At 40.8% G+C, this 20,519-nt stretch overlaps 2 protein-coding genes across 2 annotated transcripts in view; one reads left to right on the top strand and one right to left on the bottom strand.

Moving 5' to 3' along the window:
- Positions 1 to 1,114, bottom strand: part of GSTCD (glutathione S-transferase C-terminal domain containing) — a 72,168-nt gene extending 71,054 nt beyond the window's left edge. Inside the window, exon 1 of the mRNA XM_052775089.1 lies at positions 1,066 to 1,114. The gene's annotated coding sequence lies outside the window, so the exon portion shown is untranslated. The remainder of the gene's footprint in view (positions 1 to 1,065) is intronic.
- Positions 1,115 to 1,859: 745 nt separating this feature from the next.
- Positions 1,860 to 19,498, top strand: INTS12 (integrator complex subunit 12). Its single transcript, XM_052775100.1, has 7 exons — positions 1,860 to 2,051; positions 8,031 to 8,194; positions 10,194 to 10,346; positions 10,894 to 11,081; positions 14,892 to 15,051; positions 16,381 to 16,533; positions 18,891 to 19,498. Exons 1-7 carry the CDS (start codon positions 2,027 to 2,029, stop codon positions 19,470 to 19,472), a joined length of 1,425 nt encoding a protein of 474 aa, XP_052631060.1. The 5' UTR covers positions 1,860 to 2,026; the 3' UTR covers positions 19,473 to 19,498.
- Positions 19,499 to 20,519: the final 1,021 nt, after the last annotated feature.

Here is a 20,519-nt window from a genome sequence, read left to right on the forward strand (position 1 = left end):
GTGTTAACAATGTAATAAAGAGAATTGTTGGTTTAAAAACAAATGTTTCCCAGGAAAATTAAAAATAAATAAATAAGTACATAAGCATCCTCTTCCTTTCAGCTCCTGAAAAAGATCTCGTTTATTTGTTGATTACTACATGGTAAAACGGAACTTTTGTTAAACAGACACATTAACATTTGAGAAACATTCAACACAGTAAGTTGTTTAAAAACGTAGTTTTCCTCCAGGAAATATGTAACTTAGTACACAGCAATATTTGTGCTTTAAGGCAGATAATGTCGGTCGTTGGAGCTATATTTCTACCCAGACCATCAATCTGCTGTACGAGTTTAGGGCCACCATTGCATCCTCAAGTGAATCCAAAGAGAATCATACAAGCTTTTCATGAAGAGCTTCAAGCCAGAATTTCAGACAGGTATATCAATAAAGTAAAAGCTGTTTATGGTTCAGGAAAGTAAGACACAGACTATGAAGAACAGAAGCCAAACTTTAGAAAGAGAGCACACTAAAACTCGGTTATTGCAGAAAATAATACCACTGACTTAAAATTCCTTTGCAGACCTACTCCATAAAACCTCCACTACAAGCTTCTCTCAGCAGTTTGTCAGCCCAGAAAAATCGGACCTGGTAGTCAACACCGAAACCTTTTCTTTAATTTTTTTTTTTTTTTCCTCCCCGAAAAGCTTAGCCGTAAGTCACCAAGTGTCAGATGAACGACACGAAGGCTACAAGTGCCTTTCCCGCCACCAACTATTGCCGGTCGTCACCGATAACCACCTCAACACGGAGCTTCCAGCCAAGCCCCCTTCACAAACCAGCGGACTAACGGCGAAGGCGGCAGACGCGGCCCTTCTCCGTCAGGGAGCCCAGGCGAGGAGGAAGCAGAAAACCGGGGCTCCCCAGGGCCGCGCAGAAGGCGCCGAGACCCGCCGCCCGCGCCCCCAGAGCCGCCGACGGCCCGGTGACGGCCGCGAGGCGGTAAGCCCAGCCCAGCCCAGCCCCACCCCGCCCCCAACGGCTCCGTCCCCCCCACGCGTGAGGCGGGCGCCCACCGCCGCTTACCCCACCCCGCCCGCAGCGCTCTCCCGGCCCCGCACACGGCCCGGCCCGGCCCGACGGCTTCCGCCCCGGCTCCGCCCCTTCCTGCGCGCGCGCCACGGCGGGCCCCGCCCCCTCCCCGCCCCCTTCCCCCCGCCCCCTTCCCCCCGCCCACAGCGCGGGGCGCGCGCGGCCGGAACGGCTGCTTCCGGGCCCTGGTTGCGCGGGGGGACCGGCGCGGCAGCGGACCCGGCTCCGGGCGGTGAACGGCGGCTGATCCCGTACACCCTCCTCCTCCTCCTCAGTAAGAGCGCGGCGGGCGGCTCCGCGGGGGCAGACGTGACTTTGCCGGGACCCGGGAAGAGAGGGTTTGGGAGGAGGAGGAGGAGGAAGAAGAGGGGAGACCCCTCACACAGACACACACACACACACACACACTTGCCGGCCGTTACCGCCGGTCCTGGGGCGGGGCGAGCGTTGAGTCTCCCTGTGGCGCGGGGAGGGCCCGGGCGGAGCCGGTGAGGCGAGGCGAGGCGGCCGCCTTGGCCTCGTGGGGTGCTGGCGTCCCTTCTGCCGGCGTCCGGGGGGACGGTCCCTCCCGGGGAGCGCGGGCGCGGCCGGTGCCGCGGCCTTGAGGAAACCGGTCCAGGGCGGTAATGGCTGCGGGAGGGCCCCGGCAGCAGCCCCTCGCTTCGCGCCGCCTCGGAGCAGCGTGTCCGGGGCACTGGTTTCCAGCTGCGGGCGCCGATCCGTGGGGAGCCGCCCTGGGGCGAGGAGGCGCGGGCGTTTGACTCCGGTGTGGGCGGACTCGGTTGTTAGCGCCGTAACGACACCGGGGGGGGGGGGGGGGTCGGCCTCCCCTCGGCCGCCGGGACGGGCAGCGGCTGCGGAGCCGTAAGGAAGGCGGCGCTGGCCCGCGGGTGGGGACGGCGGTTCGGAAGAAACAGCCCAAGCAAATAGAGGTGATGTATGCGTAACACAGCGCATGCAACGTTCAACCGTAGTACAAGGTATTTTTTGATTAAGAGGTGGTGGCGGCTTATTCTTTTAAGCATTTTATTTTTAAAGGGTTACGTTCGGATGAGAGGCCTTTCCTTCGTTCTTAAAGGAAACGTCAGGGAGAAATTTGCGGCAAGTATGTTGCAAAAGATCAGGTTGTGGCTTTGGCGTAACTAATTCAGAAATTCAGTTTTAACTACAGTTTGGCTCTTCCGCCGAGAAATCACCGTGAGGATAATATGTAGGGAATTTGTAAACCTGATAAACTTCGGTAGGCCTTGAATTAGGGAAAGGTGAAAACAATAACGGACATGTAATGAATTTACCAGTGACTCAAACCAATGAGCAGCGCCATCTGTTTAAACAGCATCTTCAGGTGCATTTTTGCAGAATATTGCAGCTTGGTGGTAGCAGGGATTAGGAAATCTCAGTTGCATAGGTACAATTGTCTCATTTACTTGGATAAACGTTTTTTTGTAAAACTGATTTTTGTGGCAGCGCAGCTATTCATGAGGACAAAAACATTTTGTAGAAAGGCAAGGCAGATGTAACAGGAAAAGGGCTTGATTAAACAGGGAACTCACGACAGAGCTCCAGTGCAAAAAGGACATATACAGGAGGTGGAAGTGGAGACACAGGCTACAAAGGAGGAACGTAGAAATATTGCCCAGGCATGTGGGGATGGTGTTAGGAAAGCCAAAGCTAAGCTAGATTTAAAACTAGCAAGAGATGTGAACGGTAACGAGATGCTGTTTATCAGGAAAAGGATTCACAAGGAAAATATGGTGCTGCTGCTGAGTGGGACAAATGTGTTAGTGACAGCAGACACAGATGAGGGTGGGATAGTTGATGTCTTCTTTGGCTCAGACTTCACCAATAAGGTCTCCCAGGCCTTTTGCCACAAGGCAGGGTTCAAGGAGAGGAGGAACAAGCTGGGGAAGAGGATTGAAGCGGGGATTGTTTACCTGACAAGTCCATGGGCCCAAGGGGACCGAATTCAAGGGTGCTGAGAGCTGACAGTGACTTCACAAAGCTACTGAAAGGCCATGAGATTGGGGAGATCCCCAGGACTGGAGAAAGGCAAGTCTTAAGTTCATCTTCAAAAAGAGCAAGAAGGACAATCCAGAGAACTACAGGCTGGTCAGACTCACTCCTTCCACCTGGGGAAAGATCATGGAGGGAAGCCATTTGTAGGCATAAGAAGGAGCAGGTGGTGACTGGGGATAGCCAGCTTGGGATCTACCAAGGATAAATCATGCCTGACCAACTGGATTGTCCTCTGTGACAAAATAACTAGATCTGAAGATGAAGGGAGAGTGTTGGATGTCATCTACCATGGGCTTAGGGGGACCTAATGGAAGCCTTTATATACCTAGGAGATTATTGAGAAGATAGAGCCAGTCTTTCTATGCGGGTGCACTGCAGAGCAACGAGAGACAGCACAAGTTGGAACAGGGGAGGTTACAATTCAAAGTAAGGAAATGAGGACAGTTAGGCATTGGGACAGGTTGCCCAGAAGGTTTGTCACATTTCTGTCTTTGGACGTTTTCAAGATCCAACTGGACAAAGTCTTGGGCCTCAAAGTGTTGACTTTGCTTTGAGCAGGAGGTTGCACAGGGTGACCACTTGGGGTCCCTTCCAAACTGAATGATTCTGTGATACTTAAATAATGTATTGTTTGTGAGGAGGAGAAGACAGCAAATGTAGGGCAATAGTGTAATCTTAGAAATTTTGGATAAACAGGTTACTGTGATATTGATTGAAATATTAATTTAAAAGTACAGTATAAAAGATGCTGCAGAATAGAATGTAAAATGAAGGATGCCAGTACTAGTAACTCCATAGCACAAGATTTTACTCCAGTCTTCTAAAATTCTTTGGAGAAGATGTCAAATAAATAAGAACTGATTAATACGGTTGTCTGGACTACTAAAGTGTATAAGTTTTGAAATATCCCTCATGGGAGATAACTGAGAAATTATGTTGTCATGAATCAAGTCCTGATTAAGATACTAAAACAAAAACTGAAGATAGAAGTTCAATTTTTCCTGCTTTTAAGATTTTCCTTGATCTACTTTATTAAGACTTACATTAAATCTGAAAATGGTCTGGAAAAGGCATTACTGGTAAATAAGCAAAATCTGCCACTGTCACAGTTATTAGTCAGGAAGAGAGAAAATCCTGAGGAACAGAAGAATCCAAAGGGCTTGGCAGGGGCGGGGGGGGGGTGAATTGATATTATGGTGGTAATTGAAATTAATTATTGATGAACACAGTGAAGAGCATTGGAAGGAATTTTGTGCTATTGGTTCATGTTACTGGGTTGCAAGTTAACTGCCACCGATGTTGAAGGTAGCTGAAAAGGATATGTTAGTGAGAGTCCTTTTAATCATCAGTGTCAGTGAAAAATAAAAGTATTGCTGAGTTTATAAAGAATGGGTTTGATAATAGCATTGCAATATAAATTGAAGGTGTGCACTTTCTTGGAAAAATATCTTCCATTGTACACCTGTCTCAGAAAATAGTAGAAATAGGAGTTTAGAAACAGATGGATGAAAATATTACCATACCTGAAAATGTAATGTAAGTAGATCCATTTAAATGAAAGTTATGATGAATAAGATAATGCATGTGTAGGCATGCAAAATAATAGCTGGCAAATAAATTAAAAGAAAGGGTCTCTTACACCCTGGAGGTCTAATAAGTCTATTAAATTGGAAGACCACATATTCTTCATAGTGCTCAATTATCTTGTATGTATTTGGCAGAAGACAATAGTATGCTGAAGAAATGAGAGGCTCAAAAAATTCTTAGATGTTTTAAGAATAACAACCCGCTAATTAACTTTCCCCCCCCCCCACAGGGATTTAAGCCACTTAGAGTAGTCTGCATTGGGAGGTCACTCCATGATTGTCCATTGTAGGATTTTTAATATTACCTCAGATACTTCAGAGAGTTTTGTTACCTTGTATTTGGTCTTGTCCATCCATTGTCAAACAGTTCTTGTACAATAGTGAATAAGTGTCAAACAGAGACCTAACCTGACAAAGGTGCCCTTAGGGCTGGGCTAATGGGTTGATGCTTAGTTGCAAGAGGGTGCACCTGAGTTCGTGTCCCTGCTCCAGGAGTTGCCTGCGTATTCCCTTCAGTTACTGCTTTGTGCAACATCAGTTCTGCTCTGGGTTCAAGGATTGTAACACAGCCCTCTAATGTCACAGCTGCATTATCAAACTGCTGCACAAAAGACAGCATCATATCCACTTTTTTCCTATTTCTTTTTCCTAAACAACATTTGAATTATGTCCTGTACAAAGATTCCACTTCAACCAGAAAGTCAAGGAGAACTCTTGTGTGGAATAACCTGTGGTGTCATTGCTAAAACGCTGTACTGTTCTTGCTCCAAGGCTATCAAGTTGCTATATGCTGACTTCACCACCAGAGGAGCAGTTTATGAATGAAAACATGAATGAATGTAATTAGATCTTAGGTTTATAAGTATCAAACCACTGTTCTGATCTGTAAACATCTGGAAAAAGCCACCACCAAAAGCAATAATTTGCCTTTCGGACCAGGCCAGTTATTGGTATTAGCCTGTTTGACAGTTGTGTTATTGTGGTCCAATAAGGAGAACATATTTATCAATTTACTTTTTTCAGATGATGCTGTTTTTAAGACAGCTATTGATGTGTTCATCTTTCCATTAAATATACTTACCTTCTTCAACTTACAAACAGATTTTTTTTTTATTTTGAAAATATATGCCTAAACTGAGCATACTTGAACTATTTAAGAAGCCCAGTTTCCTCCCTTCCCATGAGAAATTTCTTGTGATGTTAGTTATAACTGCAGTAGCCTATGACATAATAATTCGCCCTTGACAACAGAGAAAGAATTCCTGTGATTTCATATGCAAATAAAAGAATAAATACAGTGAACCCTTTTGAAATTTGGATTTCAACAGTTCCTTTACAATAGATGTCTTTTTCTAAAGATGGCGAGAGCTAGAAATAAATCTGGGAAGTGTTACCTTCAGAAAGATGAAAACAGAATTAGTATGCTTACACTTGTTCTCGAAATACTGCAGGCATCCTGTATTGGCTGCTAATAACTGTTGAGGCTACTTGTTCCTTATGTACACAACTATATATTCCTAGAAGAAGCCTTAGAAAAGAACTTAAAGGATTTTTTTAACAGGGAATTATTTGAAATTTCTGAAATTAGTGTTTTAATTCTACTGTTGTCACTCAACAGAAGGTTTTGCAGAGTCCTAATTTAAGATTATATGGTACTGAAACTTGGAAGACATATTTACAGAACAAAGAAATGGGAGAGGTAACCCACCCACAGAACTCGGGAGCAGCCTGAAAATTTGTCAGAGATAGACGCATAAAAAAAGAGGGTATGTGCTTTCCACACACATCGAATTCACTTTTTGTAAACATGAGAGAGAGACGGAATTGTCTGGATGGGGCTTGCGCCGCAGTCTCTGCTTGATCAGTGAAAAAGTGGAGTAACTGGTGTGTAGTACTTACTAGTAGAAGTTCTGTGGCCACCAGCAAATGATTTGACAAGTAGCAAAGATTAAGAAAGAGAGAAGAGGCTCTTGAAGAGTATTCTTAACTCACTGCTGGGTCCATTGATAAAATCCCTATGAAGTCTACTGTATGTTGAACTCCTTGATGATCTCAGTCAAGCGATTCTCTGGTGTCTCGTGAAAGCTCAGCATGAGATAAAGGTTCCTGGAGACTTCTAGGAAAGTGTTGAGGGAGCAGGCTGCCGCTGCTGGTGTTTTGGCCAGAGAGGTAAAAGTTCACTGCCTTGAATATCAAAAGGAATTCATCTGACAAAACCTTGGAAGCTTGGGCTGAAAAAGCTGTCCAGGCGGGGCTTTTGAACAGAACCGATGAAAGCCCTTTCAAGAATGTCTTCTAGATTACTGTATTAAAAAAAAAAATAAAACATCCTGATGCATTTCAAATGAGATTTGAAGGGATCATTAACAATACCACTTCTCATCCATTTTGGAAAAGAGCAGGAAACTTCCCTTCCCATGTTATTTCTTAAATTATTAAGTGTTAGTTACTGATAAAGTTGGAGAGCTATCTATCTTTGTAGGGACAATTTCTGATGTAAATACAGTTCCTTAGAGCTTTTGTTAAAGAAATTAACCGAGAAGGCTTCAGAGTGCAGGATTGTGTTGCTATGAAGCAAACATATTTTTTTTTAAATTCATTCTAACCGCTTCCTTTCTTTATTCCATTTCTGTTGACACTGTGGCATCTTAGAGCTCTGGTTAGTCATTGCTTGACATGAAAACCTAGGCTATTGCAAGGGGAGTTGGATAAATCACAATCTGAGTTATGAATTTTCTCACCATTTCAGCTAAATTTAAAAATGGACAATATATTTTTTCAGATTTTTTTGTATATATATAAAATCATATACTACTGGTTTATATCTCTTGTATCGTATGTTACAATGAGCTGTTCTTTTCAGAAGTTTCAAAAGTTAATTTTTCTACAAGTAAGAGATTTTTCTTTGTTATTCTTCAATGAGCAATGAGATAGAAATCACTGCATGTGCAAATAGGGTTAAGGAAGAGGGTGGTAATTGCTTTTCTTGAGGTTTATGCTTATTTTGCGTACTTTTCAATATTCTGTATGTATGGAATATCAAGAATACGGAATATTGATTCCATTTATATAAGTATGATGAGTTTAGTTTCTGAACATCAGATATGCCAAAGAACGAATTTGACATCATTTCAGATGTAAAGCCAAATTCAAGTTCTGCAGCTCTGAGATTCACAATCAGTCATTTTCTAATGATGATAAATTACTTCACATATCATCCTTGCTGTGATTTAACATCATTTCATTTTACACATACATAAAAAAAAAAATCTTCTGTGAGATAGTTAGCCACATGCTGTTATCCTCCATCTGAATAAAGTTGTCATTGTTTTCCTCCCCCCCCCTCTTCTTCCAAAGACACCACTATGGCTGCTACAGTGAACTTGGAGCTTGATCCCATTTTTCTGAAAGCCCTGGGCTTCTTGCATTCTAAGAGTAAGGACTCTGCTGAAAAGCTGAAAGCGCTTCTTGATGAGTCTTTGGCCAGAGGAACTGACTCAAGCTATCGTCCATCTCAGAAGGTATTGGTATTGGAGAGCGTGGGTCATTTTTGTATGTTTTTTTTAAAGCTCCTGCTATTCCTAGGTAGTCTTTTATAGCTGAAAAGTTAAAAGAGATTCAGAAATTGAGGAAAAAGAAAAAGTAATTATGGAATGTTCATATTGTAATTCCCCTTTTATGCAACATAATCTGTTTGATTAATTGAAGTTAATGGGAAAAAAAAAAATCTTTACCTTGTTGGTGTACCAAGACCTGTAAGAGAGATATTCAACGCTATATTGCAAGTCTCGTGACTTTGTAATAGTACTTTTTGTATTCACTTTTATATCGGTTTTGGCATTTTTGTTCGTTAACTATCATACATGCTATCTAAGGTGAACCCAAAATTATGTATTTTTCCAGCTACAATCAGAGCTAAAAGGTCTTTAAAATGCAGATTATTTTTGCCACAGATAAATATGAAACAAAATAAGCTATTTACTGATAAAGCTGGACCTCTTTTCTTGAAATTCTGTTGATGAAGTCATATGAGAATGAAAACCACCAAATGGTTCAAAGTAGAAATGATTTGTAGGCTGAAACCATTGCCATCCAATGGACAAACATTATTTTTCATATACTGAAAATCACTAAACGCCTACTAGAGAGAATATTTGAATCTGAGATTAGTGTATGGAAATAACCAAGCGGGGACATCCTCATGCTGCTATGTATTGCCGTATGGATAATGAGGTAGTGTTCTCCCCTAGGATGCCTAGAAGTCAGCCTGGTATGTTCTAATGATTATCTGTATGCTGATATATTAGTAATATTTCATCTCTATGTGTACGTGGTTCCAAATAACTAAAAGGCACTACTACTGCTACAGTATACAGCATGCTTGTACTGTGTGGTCTAACTCCTTTTTATTCAAATTGTTAACTCCCTGAAACCTAAACTGCAGTTCCCTCTAACACAGGTCTCAAAACTCTCAGATGCCCTCTATGTCAGAGCTCAAAGAAGCATTGGTTTGTGGTTTAAAGAGGAAGCAGGGAGCCACATAATAGTGCTAAGAGGCTTGGGAAGCCAATTCTAGTAACAGCTTGGCTGGTAGTCACCTGCCCTCAGGTGAGACTGAGGCTCAGGCCAGAAGACTGAGTGTCTCCAGTATCAGCTGGACTGCAAAGCTTAGAAATGGAAAAACGTATAATAATTCCTTTCCTTGCGTTCTCAGGCTGCAGGATTAATTTGTGGTTGACCATGATATCCAAGAACAGAGTAAGGAGCACAGGATTACCGCAGTCGGGCAGACGAGGAAATCCATTTCTGACTCTGGATGCAAAAAGAAGTCAGCAAACTTGGTGCGGGGGGGTTGAAGCTCAGAACCCATCCCAGTATACAGCAGAGAATTACTCCCTTCTTACCAAGCTGGGGGGGGTACCTTGCTCGTGCACATTGGTGTGATTAATCACTCGTTTAAAGACTCGCTTGCTTATTATCCATTGCTGACACTAATTGTGTCATTAATAAGAACTATTGATTTCTGTTGAGATCTCAATTTATTAATCTGGTAGGTGAATATGGACTGAGATTAAGCGGAGGTCAATATTTTAGTCCATGAGGGAATGAAGTATTGATGTCTGGTGACATTGGATGTCAACTTACATTTTCAGCTTATATTGAATTTTGTCCTCGGAACTATCTGAAAATTTGTGTTCATTATCTCTTTGAATTTTAAAAGCAGAAAAGTTTTCCTTTTTAATTAATGTTCCAAAGAGGATCTGTCTTTGGAAAAGGAGCACCTTTTCCTCTGGAAGGTGAGTGATAAGGGGAGGATTTAATAATTGACCGCAGCTTAAACACACTAATTTGTCAATGTGATATGAAAATATTTAAGAAATGTTTAAAAAAAAAGAAGTGTGTATATGGATGATCAATGTTGTATGGCATATTGTTTGCCTATTCTTTTATCTAACTAATTGCAAACGAGGAAGTAACTCAAATGTAGGGTTTGCCTTCAGGGTTTTTTTCTGTTTTTAGGAAGTAGAGCAACCAAAAGTATCTGTTACCAAACCTATTTCCAGTAAGCAAGAGCCTAAACCTTCTTCTAGTTTGCCTTCTGGCAACAGCAATGGCAAGCCCACTGCATCAGAAAAGGTGAAAAAAGAAACAGAAAAGAGATCTGCTGATAAAGTAAGTAATTTTTGTTCTCTAATGAAATAACTTGGTTAATAAACTTGAAGATGTTTTAGACAAAAGCTCTCCTTTTCAACCAGTGTAAGTCAACTCATCTAATGGCGCGTAGCCTATGAGCTGCATTATCCAATCATGTTGCCATTTAGGCAATCTAACAAAAGTCTTGTTATGATTATTCTGTGAACGTTTTCCCTGCTCATTGCAGGGGGGTTGGACCTTTAAAGGTCCCTTCCTGTGACTCTGTGTTTTAAATATCCTGATAATAAGAGGTTACTAAAATGTAGCATGCTGAAATGTGGCATTCCTAAAGCTTTTTCAAGGATTTTGTGGCGAAGTACAAAAAGTAGACTTGAGCTTCTAATTCATAAATATTTTGAAGAAAATATGTATCTAAGGAAAATACATTGTGTGTATGCTGTCTAAAGCACACCTTCTTATACTGCTAACCTAATTGTTCCAGTTATTTTCTCATTTTAATAATATACATTAGGTTTTTGCATTTTCACATTCACTCTGTGTGTGTGTGTGTGTATGTGTGTAATAGATAAAAGGGGATACCGCTGAAGGAGCTGATACACCAAAGAAGCCCAGACTAGAGAAGCAGGAGGCTCGTTCCTCTCCTATTACAGTTCAGACGAGCAAGGATTTATCCATGCCTGATTTATCTAGCTTTGAGGAAACCAGTGCTGATGACTTTGCTATGGAAATGGGATTAGCCTGTGTTGTTTGCAGGTAAGTCAACATTGCTTCATTGCAATTGTGTAGTTACCTTTTTTTTTTTTCTAAATTGTGTACTATTGAGTTAATGCTTCCTGTAGTTTTTATTCTGGAAATCACTTAAGCACATGTCAAAAATTAATAATACATTTAAGCATCCTTCATGAATAAGAGTGATTTCTTGAAAATGGAACACTTAATGAGAAAACTAACTTTTCTTCTTCAGGAAAAGGGCAAGTGAAAAATAATAAAGCTAGCCATGATGCAAAACCCATCATGACAAATACTGATTTTTAATTACTGGAAAACAAGTTAAAATATTAATGGCTAATGCTTATCATTTTAAAAAAATCAGTTCTCTTCTGAAAACATTTTTAAGTGGTATTGTTATGAGATCTGTATGTCTTGCACCTCTCTTCATAATCATTTGACATCAATTTACACATAGCCGTGTTTTTTCAGTTAACAGTGTAAATATATCTTGCAGTCAAGACAGGTTCTTTTTACTTTTCAGTAAGGGCTCTAAAATTGGATCTTAGTAACATTCTGCTAACAATACATTTAGTGTTAACGGAAGCATATAATACACTTCTGAATATCCAGCCTGGGATCAAAACACTCAAATCAGGATTTGGTTTCACAGATGATTTATATCTTTGTAAGTCCCCACTGCTGCCAAAAGGAACAGTTTGGCTCTCCCAATGTACCTCCTTCCCTCTCCTGTTTAGGGGGTGTGTTGCCCACACAGGTTTGTGATCAGCTGAATCAGCTTCTGGATCAGCTCTCCACTTGGTTTTTTCAGTAGGTTTAGGTTTTTGTCAGCTTGGTGAGTGTAAATGCTTATGCTGGCACGTGTGTGGATGCAGGAATGTAGAGCCAGGACAGAGAGGAAGGTGGGACTGGCCTTTTGGTAGCAGTATGTATTTTAGCTCAGCTTAAGTCAGTTGGGAAACTGTGCTTTATAACTTTGTTCTTCAGTCATTTCTGTGGTCAAGGAAGTGTCTCCAGTCCAGGGAGGATAAATTTCCATTGTTACAGTTAATTATACTGTTAACCAATTGTGGGCTGATGAGATTTTATGTCACATTCCCATGTGTTAGCTCAAATGTTTAATTTTTTATTATAGACATTGAAAACAGTTAAAACATTTGAAATATGAAATAAATATTTCAATTTTACCTTTCTTCCTGCAAATTCCATTTTTGCTGTCTCCTAAAGGGGGAAAGCCCTGTTCAGCAGTATGTTAAAATGCTACTAAAACCAGTATGGTATTAACTTATTTGGCAGGAGGGGATAAAGAAAAGTTTTGTTTAGACAGTCTTGAGCTGCTGTGGATTATTAATTCTGCATCTTCTCTGGCAAAGGAAAACACTTACAGGCATAATGAGAAATGCCTGCAAAGTAAAGAAGGTAAAGAAAGAAAATGCAGCTACTGTGCCTAGCATGGCCAAGACTTTGCTTTGAAAAGCTTAGGCCAGCTATGTGGTTCCATTAGCTGTTCCACAATCAATGTTTAACCTGGCTGCTGAAGGTGTTGCTTCTAGCTAATAGTGGTCACAAATTCATAGTGCTCTTGCAAAGGATGCATCTATCCTGGCTAACTAAAATAGCTCTCATTAACCTGATGCCAGAGGGATGGAAAAGCACAGCAGGGAAAGAAACAACCCATTAGAGAGGGGATGGCTATGGTCACCCAATGCTCAGGATTTGTTTCCATTTTACATGAAACCTGCTGGAACAGATGTCCTGTGGTTCTTGACCTCCAGCTCACGCTGGACAGGATGTTTTTCAGAGTAGTCGTGCTTCAGACTTTTCCAAATCCAACACATTGATTAGACAGTATTCCACTATTTACTGCTCAGCTTTCAACATGTGGGCCCTTTTTGGGGTTGGCCATCTTGAGCCAAAATAATAACATCCCAGTATGTATGAAATATAAAAGCACTGGATACTCTGTAAAGTAACTCAAGTATGAATAGTATTAGAAAATGACATCTTTTAATAACTCAGTTGTGAATGAAAAAATCATGTCCAATTGCAGAGTAGGCAGGGTTCATAGCCAAAGGGTTTATATTTATGTTGCTTAAGACGACAACAAGAACCCAGCTGTGGGTTCACAAATGCAAGAGTGCTTTTAAATATTAACTATTCCTTTTCTATAGATGTAAAAACTAAAGTAGAGACATTAAATGTTTCTTCAAGATTTGCCAAGTGTCAAATGTATTTTCATGGTGATTAGGAGTACTAAATTTTGATGCCTGTGGTGTTTTTCTTTTTGTTCTTTTATACCAAGTTAGGTATAAGGAGAGAGGGAGTATTAAAATAACCTCACCCTCTCCAATACCTGCAGATCTTAGAAAAACAAGAATCATCAGTTATATGGCTTCTCAGTTATATGAAGAAGAAATACTACACGCAGTTTGCAGATGATAGTGAACTCTGTCTCTCAAAAAAAGCAAAAAATATATGTCTTTAAAAAAGCCTGGTTTTGAAAGAACAACCTTGTTTTTTATGAATACTTTTTTGTTTGTTTTCTGAAGGTAAAAAACCATTAGGCTTGTTTTGTGGTTATCATTTAAAAATAACTCTGGTTTAACTTGTTTCTGGGCACGAAGAGTTCATGTTTTTTTAATCAATCTGGGATTGTTCTTTGTAATTTTAAAATAGGGTGAGTCTCCTCCCTTGAGACATGGGGTTGAAACATCAATGCCTGTTCTGACCCAGTTTATTTAGGAATAAGAAACAAACAAAATGGCTTTTGAAATATCCTGCATCTAAAATAATGGGCCCTGGAATTTCAGAAAGGTTTCTCCTTCTGTTTTTAAATAGCCTGTTTAAAAGAGAAATATTTCTTAGAAAATGTCCTAGTATTCATATGGACAATACCTTCAGACTTCATTTTCCTGTTACATAAAGAAATAAGGTATTACCTTTCCCCACCCATCTACAAATAGAGTTTCCATGGTTACCTGGGTACCTGCTCCTCAGGGATATGAGCAAAAGCAGCTTAGCAATTAAATAGCTTGATTTGTCATCTGAAAGAAGAAATCATTAGGAAAATGGTGTTTGGCTAATTCATAGACATACTCCCAGTCATGTGTATATCACTAATTTGTCATTTATACAGCGTGATTACTTTCACCAGAGGCCCACACAAAATTAAGTCCTCATCACCAGCTTACACGTTTGCTTCAAGGCAGGACTGCACAATTAATCCTTGCTATTCCATCTTTCCATGATTCTGGTATTATCTTGACTTCCAAGTGTCTGTTTGTGTAGTAGGGACCAAAAGGATGGCTAATAAAATGTCTTTAAAGTAGTATATAGCTTGGATGATGGTGCTTTTAAATTCTGTAGTAGAAAGCACTCTTACAGGCTTGTCATTGAGAAATTATTTGTTCTTGAACTGTAATGCTCTACAGCAAAATTATCCAAACGTAGACTAGAATAATATAATGAGGAAGTCATAATTGGTATACAGTGAGGTATCCATAAAATGCCCAGGTGAAGCAAAGCAGGTGAGACTTACATTTCTAACATAAAAATCAAACAGGGAAATTAAGTGTCTTATACAAATGTTTAACAGTATAGAAGTTTTAGATTTTCTTGAAAGAAATTACCTTTTAAAAAATACAAAATTTCTAAAATATTAGGAATAACTCATACAGGAAGAAAAGGAATATATTTCATTTGCCACAGGTAGAAAATACATGTGAAAGCAGAAATATTTTTAGTTTTTATCTTAAGCCTTGCAAAATTTGTAGCAATTGGATAATCCTTTAAGTGCTTTCTTCCATAATCTGTTCTTAACTATTTGCTCTGCAGGCAAATGACAGTTACTTCTGGGAATCAGCTAGTGGAGTGTCAGGAGTGCCATAATCTCTACCACCAGGATTGCCATAAACCTCAGGTGACAGACAAGGAAGTGAATGATCCTCGACTTGTATGGTATTGTGCCCGCTGTACCAGGCAGATGAAGAGAATGGTAGGAGTCAGTTTTTTGTCTCGTGTGAGCACTATTTGAATACAGCATATTTCTAATACATGAGAGTATCTTATGGGTTGCAGAACTGTTTGGAAGCATGTTGGAGAACCATTTTTCTCAGCAGTGCTTCCCTTACTGTAGCTGTGTTTTTTAATGTAGCATCTCAAAGAGTATTCTGTAATGTGCTGCTTAAACCAAGCTTTTTTTAAAAAGCAGAAGTTGAGTGAAGAAGAGTGAAATAGGATTATTTCCTACTTGGTAAGCAGCAGTTGAAAACTTTTTTTTTATTTCAAGTGATACTAGTTTTTAGTACATGTCTACCCAATAGCCCTACAGTTTTAGTTTTTTTCTCAGCTTTGGACATGAATGGTTGTTTTCCTGTAAGACAAGACTGCAAATTTCTGTCCAGATCTTAAGTGTTGAGTGTTCTCAGGCTCAACTATAAGCTGAGGGTAGCACACTCCAGGAAGAAAAATCCCTTTGTTTTGATTGATCTGCATGTTAATTTCTTGTCTAAGGAGACTAATTATTTCTGATCCCACAGGAATCCCACTCATCTCATTATGAGAAACAAAGATCAGAGTAAGAAAGCATCTCTGGGTGCATAAAACATTAACCATTAGTTCACACAACTTTAGTTCTGACATTTTAAAATGAAACCCTTTTATACAGCAGAAAATGTGTTCTGTTTTGGAACCGTTCTGTGATAACTTAGCAAATTATCTGTTGAAATGGCTCTACTAAGAAACAAGAAAAGAAGGCAGTGTAAGATCCTGGCCTAGAAGTTATCATCACTGACTGAAATACATGATTATTCTGATGATCATCAGGCCTTTGAACTCAAAGGAGTGTTTGCTTGAGGTCAGTTACTGCACAGGATAGCCATTGCAGCCATTCAACATGCCCTTTCCTTTTTTTTGTTTCAGCATAAAGTCTACCATTTTACCTGCCATTTCTCAGCAGACTCTTGCAGCCTGCATCCCAGTACTGCTGGATTATGTCCCTGTCTTCCTCAAGTTCACCTGTCTTTGCCTTATTTCTGTGGAGGCCCAGTGCTTTCCTGTTCCCTAAGTGTCAACGCTGCTGCTCTTTCCATGCTGAAGTAGCAAGTCCTGTTCAGTATGCCTTTTGGCTGGACTCTGTCCCTAGTAGCATACTCAGCACTACCTCCACATCCCCTATTACTGTATTTCTCAGGCACCATTCAGCTTGAAATTGTAAAGGCTAGATTGCAATCTGATAATGCTCATGCTTTTTGTTAACAGTCAAAACAGTCAATGTTATGGGGCCCATGACTTATTTGTGGGTTTTTTCCTACCACTTACACAGGCTCAGAAGACACAAAAACCACCTCAAAAACCAGCTCCTGCAGTGGTTTCAGTTGCACCAGCTGTGAAGGATCCGTTGGTCAAGAAGCCAGAAATTAAGTTAAAACCTGAGACCCCACCAACTTTTCTAGCATTCAAGAGAACTGAAGTCAAGGTAATGTAGTTTAAATTTTCCAGAGGAAGAGTTTGCATTTCACTGCATAGATTGTCATTTTTTCAGTTAGACCAATCTTTTCTCACAAGAACCATGAATGAAAATAGTGTGCTATACTATGTGTACTGAGTAGTACCATAGCATAGTGTTTTGCATTAACACTAAAAGAGTGGGGGAAAAAACCCTCAATTCAACTGTAAGTCCCTAAAGCATCCAGCTCTTGATGGTGGGTTTTTGTTACAAGGGAGAGAACAGAATTTACTTTACGGATTTTTTTGAATGATATTTTACACAAGTAGAAATTCTCATAAATGTGTGCTAGCAACCCAGAAAGCCAACTGTATCCTGGGCTGCATCAAAAGAAGCATGACCAGCAGGTTGAGGGAGGTGATTCTGCCCCTCTACTCTGCTCTGGTGAGACCCTACCTGGAGTACTGTGTTCAGCTTGGGGACTCCCCAACATAAGAAAGACATGGACCTGCTCAAGTGGGTCCAGTGGAGGGCCATGAAGATGATCAGGGGGCTGGAGCACCTCTCCTATGAGGATAGGCTGAGAAAGTTGGGGTTGCTCAGCCTGGAGAAGAGAAGGCTCCGAGGAGACCTTGCAGTAGCCTTCCAGTACTTAAATGGGGCCTACAGAAAAGATGGGGAGGGACTCTTTAACAGGGAGTGTAGTGATAGGATGAGGGGTAACATTTTTAAACTGAAATAGGTAGGTTTAGATTAGATATTAGGAAGAAATTCTTCGCTGCGAGGGTGGTGAGACACCAGAACAGCTTGCCCAGAGATGCTGTGGATGTCCCTTCCCTGGAAGTGTTCAAGATCAGGTTGGATGGGGCTTTGAGCAACCTGGTCTAGTGGAAGGTGTCCCTGCCCATGGGGGGAGGGTTGGAACTGGATGATCTTTAAGGTCCCTTCCAACCGAAACCATTCTATGAATTGTATAAAAGATATGATTTGCTCTCTGTGATCAAGTAATATATGCATATTTTGATAGAAGGCTTCTCCTCATGATAATAGTGGACTTGGCAGTGCTGGGTTAACGGTTGGACTCGATCTTGAAAGTGTTTTCTGGCCTAGATGGTTCTATGATTCTGTAATAGGGAAACTCTAGCTGACTCTGAGAGATCTAATTTAGGAGGCTGCTGCTGCTTATATATGTTGCCTCATGTTTCTGTTTCTCCAAGTTATTAAATAAATATTGTCACAAGTTGGTCAAAGGTGGTAAACCAGAAGCAGTGTAATAAATAACATAGTAGTCTAACAAAGCATGACCTTTACCTAGGAGAACACATTTTTAACTGAGAATCAAAGCAGTTATTCATGTGCTCAAAGTTATGTTTGCCATTGCTCTGCCTGGATGAAAACCATCATGAATAATATGATGGCTATTGCTCAAGCACCTACACTTGTGAATAACTTTTTTCACTTCAGCAGAGTTATTTATGTGCCTAAACAGGTTGTAAGAGTGAGGCCCAATTTCATCCATCATCTTTACTGTTTAGAAACTGTCTGGATATATTATAGAAGGAGTATTACTCGAATAGAGGGTTTTAATTTCCATTTTGACTCTGCCAGTTAGTATAACTCTGGTTTTATAATTCAATGTGTGTAGTATCCCCATCTGAAAACTGGCGATTACAGGGTTTAAGGTGTGGGAACTGCAGTTAATGAGGTATAGCACTTTGCAGGCAAGGAAAACCATGTTTGCAGCAAGTTTGTCTTTTGCAGTACCTGAATGGGAAGACTACAGGAAAGAAGTCCAGTGACTTTGTTTTGGTTTGTTGTTTTTTTTTTTTATTTTAAATTGTATCTATGGTACAGGCTGCTAAGAGCCAAGAGGAGGGAAGGGAAGGAAAGGAAAAAGTTTAGACACTGCTACTTTGACCAAAAGACTGTAATAAATGCAATACTTAATTGCTCAGTGTCTGATTTTTGTCTGAGCATCTCTCATCTTGTTAAAAAGTGACACCAGCTAACGACAGTAAACAATAAAAGGTGGTGGCTTGCCTCGCTTTTTTATACTTCACTAATCTGGGGGTTTTGTAGTTACTTCAGTTAAACCATCTTTTAGGCTTTAAGGGGGGGATCACAATGCCATATGATAGCCTGCTAGCTGTATAGAAGAAAGGGAAGAAAAGGTAATGTTGATTTTATGTGGCTGGGAAATTAAAAGTTGGCTGCAGCTGGCATCCTTTCCTTTTCTTGTTAATACTTTAACAGTAGTGACCAGTGATGAAATATTGTCCACTGGGTGTTCCTGGGAAAAGAACTGAAGCAGAGGCTAAATCCATTCCTGCTGTGATGTGTTTACACAAATAGGTTCTGCTATAATAAGAGTGCTTTATTTGTTTTAGACCTCAGCGGCAATTTCGGGGAACTCAGCCAGTACAAGTGTTTCCTCTTCAGCAACCAGTGGCCTTACAGGATGGGCTGCTTTTGCAGCCAAAACCTCCTCTGCCAACCCATCAACTGCCAAACTGGGATCAGCAGCACAGAGCACCAGTGGGAAACCTGCAGCTTCTTCAAATAACCAGAAACCTGTGGGTTTGTCAGGGTTGGCAACTTCCAAAACAGGACTAGGGTCAAAAATAGCTTCTGCCAACAACAGCACAAACCCTGTTCAGCTGAAACCTCTTCCACCTCTGACACTGGGGAAAACCACTCTTAGCCGTTCGGTAAGCAGTGACAACGTCAGCAAAGTAGGTCTTCCTAGTCCCAGCAGTACTACACCAAGCACCAGCAGCCAGGTGAGCAGTGGGAATGGCAACAGTGGGACTGCAGGTAACAGCGGGGGCAGTGCAAGCAAAACCACGGCAGATACTGGTAATCAGTCAACCTCCCTAAAAGGCCCGACTTCTCAGGAATCTCAGCTCAATGCTATGAAAAGGTTACAAATGGTCAAGAAGAAGGCTGCTCAAAAGAAACTCAAGAAGTAGTATGGCTGCTTGCTAATTTTGTTCGCTGTGTTCTGTGAAACAGCAGCATTGGTGTTTTTCTTAAAGAAAACCCCCCGGTTACTGGACTGAAACAGTAGTTAAATCAGGGAAGCCCAAAACCTATGTTATATAGGAGGTCAAACTTTGATAATCCTAGTATTCCTTCTGACTTTGCAAATATATGAATTTAATATGTTGCAGGAATTCACTATTATATGCTCCTGTTTTTTAGCTCAAAGCACTGAAACTTGAAATTGTAAAGGTTGGGTATTTTGGAGTATAAAAAAAACAAAAACAGATTTATGTGGACACTTAATAAATTGAACTTACTGAAACTGTCATTCTTTAAGAATACTTTTATTAATAACATTTATCTGGGAAATCATTGCTGCTTTTCTTTCACCCCATTTTCCAATACTTAAAGTGCTTCACCTGTTCAGAGTTGTCTATATAGTGTGGAGTTAATGAAGTTTATCCAAAATTAGACAGTTCCTTACAGAAAAGATATATTTTCTTTTAAATTTCAAAAATTAATGGTTAAACAACATATTCTATTTAAAGTGAGAATTTTAAGTGGCCTGTTTTGGTTTTCTACTGTTGTGGTTTAACCCCAGCCAGCAACTAAGCACCACACAGCCGCTTACTCACTCCCCCCCACACCCAGTGGGATGGGGGAGAAAATCAGGAAAAGAAGTAAAACTCATGGGTTGAGATAAGAACAGTTTAATAGAACAGAAAAAAAGAAACTAATAATGATAACACTAATAAAATGACAGCAGTAATAATAAAAGGGTTGGAATATACAAATGATGCACAGTGCAATTGCTCACCACCTGCTGATCGACACCCAGTTAGTCCCCGAGCGGTGATTCCCCCCCACCCCCATTCCCCCCAGTTCCTATACTAGATGTGACATCACATGGTATGGAATACCCTGTTGGCCAGTTTGGGTCAGGTGCCCTGGCTGTGTCCTGTGCCAACTTCTTGTGCCCCTCCAGCTTTCTCGCTGGCTGGGCATGAGAAGCTGAAAAATCCTTGACTTCAGAC

The sequence above is a fragment of the Harpia harpyja genome, chromosome 2, assembly GCF_026419915.1.
Source record: "Harpia harpyja isolate bHarHar1 chromosome 2, bHarHar1 primary haplotype, whole genome shotgun sequence".
NCBI lineage: Eukaryota > Metazoa > Chordata > Aves > Accipitriformes > Accipitridae > Harpia > Harpia harpyja.

Coding starts and splice junctions, on each gene's coding strand:
- INTS12 (XM_052775100.1), top strand. CDS start 2,027: ATGCAACGTTCAACCGTAGTACAAG. Junction 8,195..10,193: donor GCTATCGTCCATCTCAGAAG/GTATTGGTATTG, acceptor TTCTGTTTTTAG/GAAGTAGAGCAACCAAAAGT. Junction 10,347..10,893: donor AAAAGAGATCTGCTGATAAA/GTAAGTAATTTT, acceptor TGTGTGTAATAG/ATAAAAGGGGATACCGCTGA.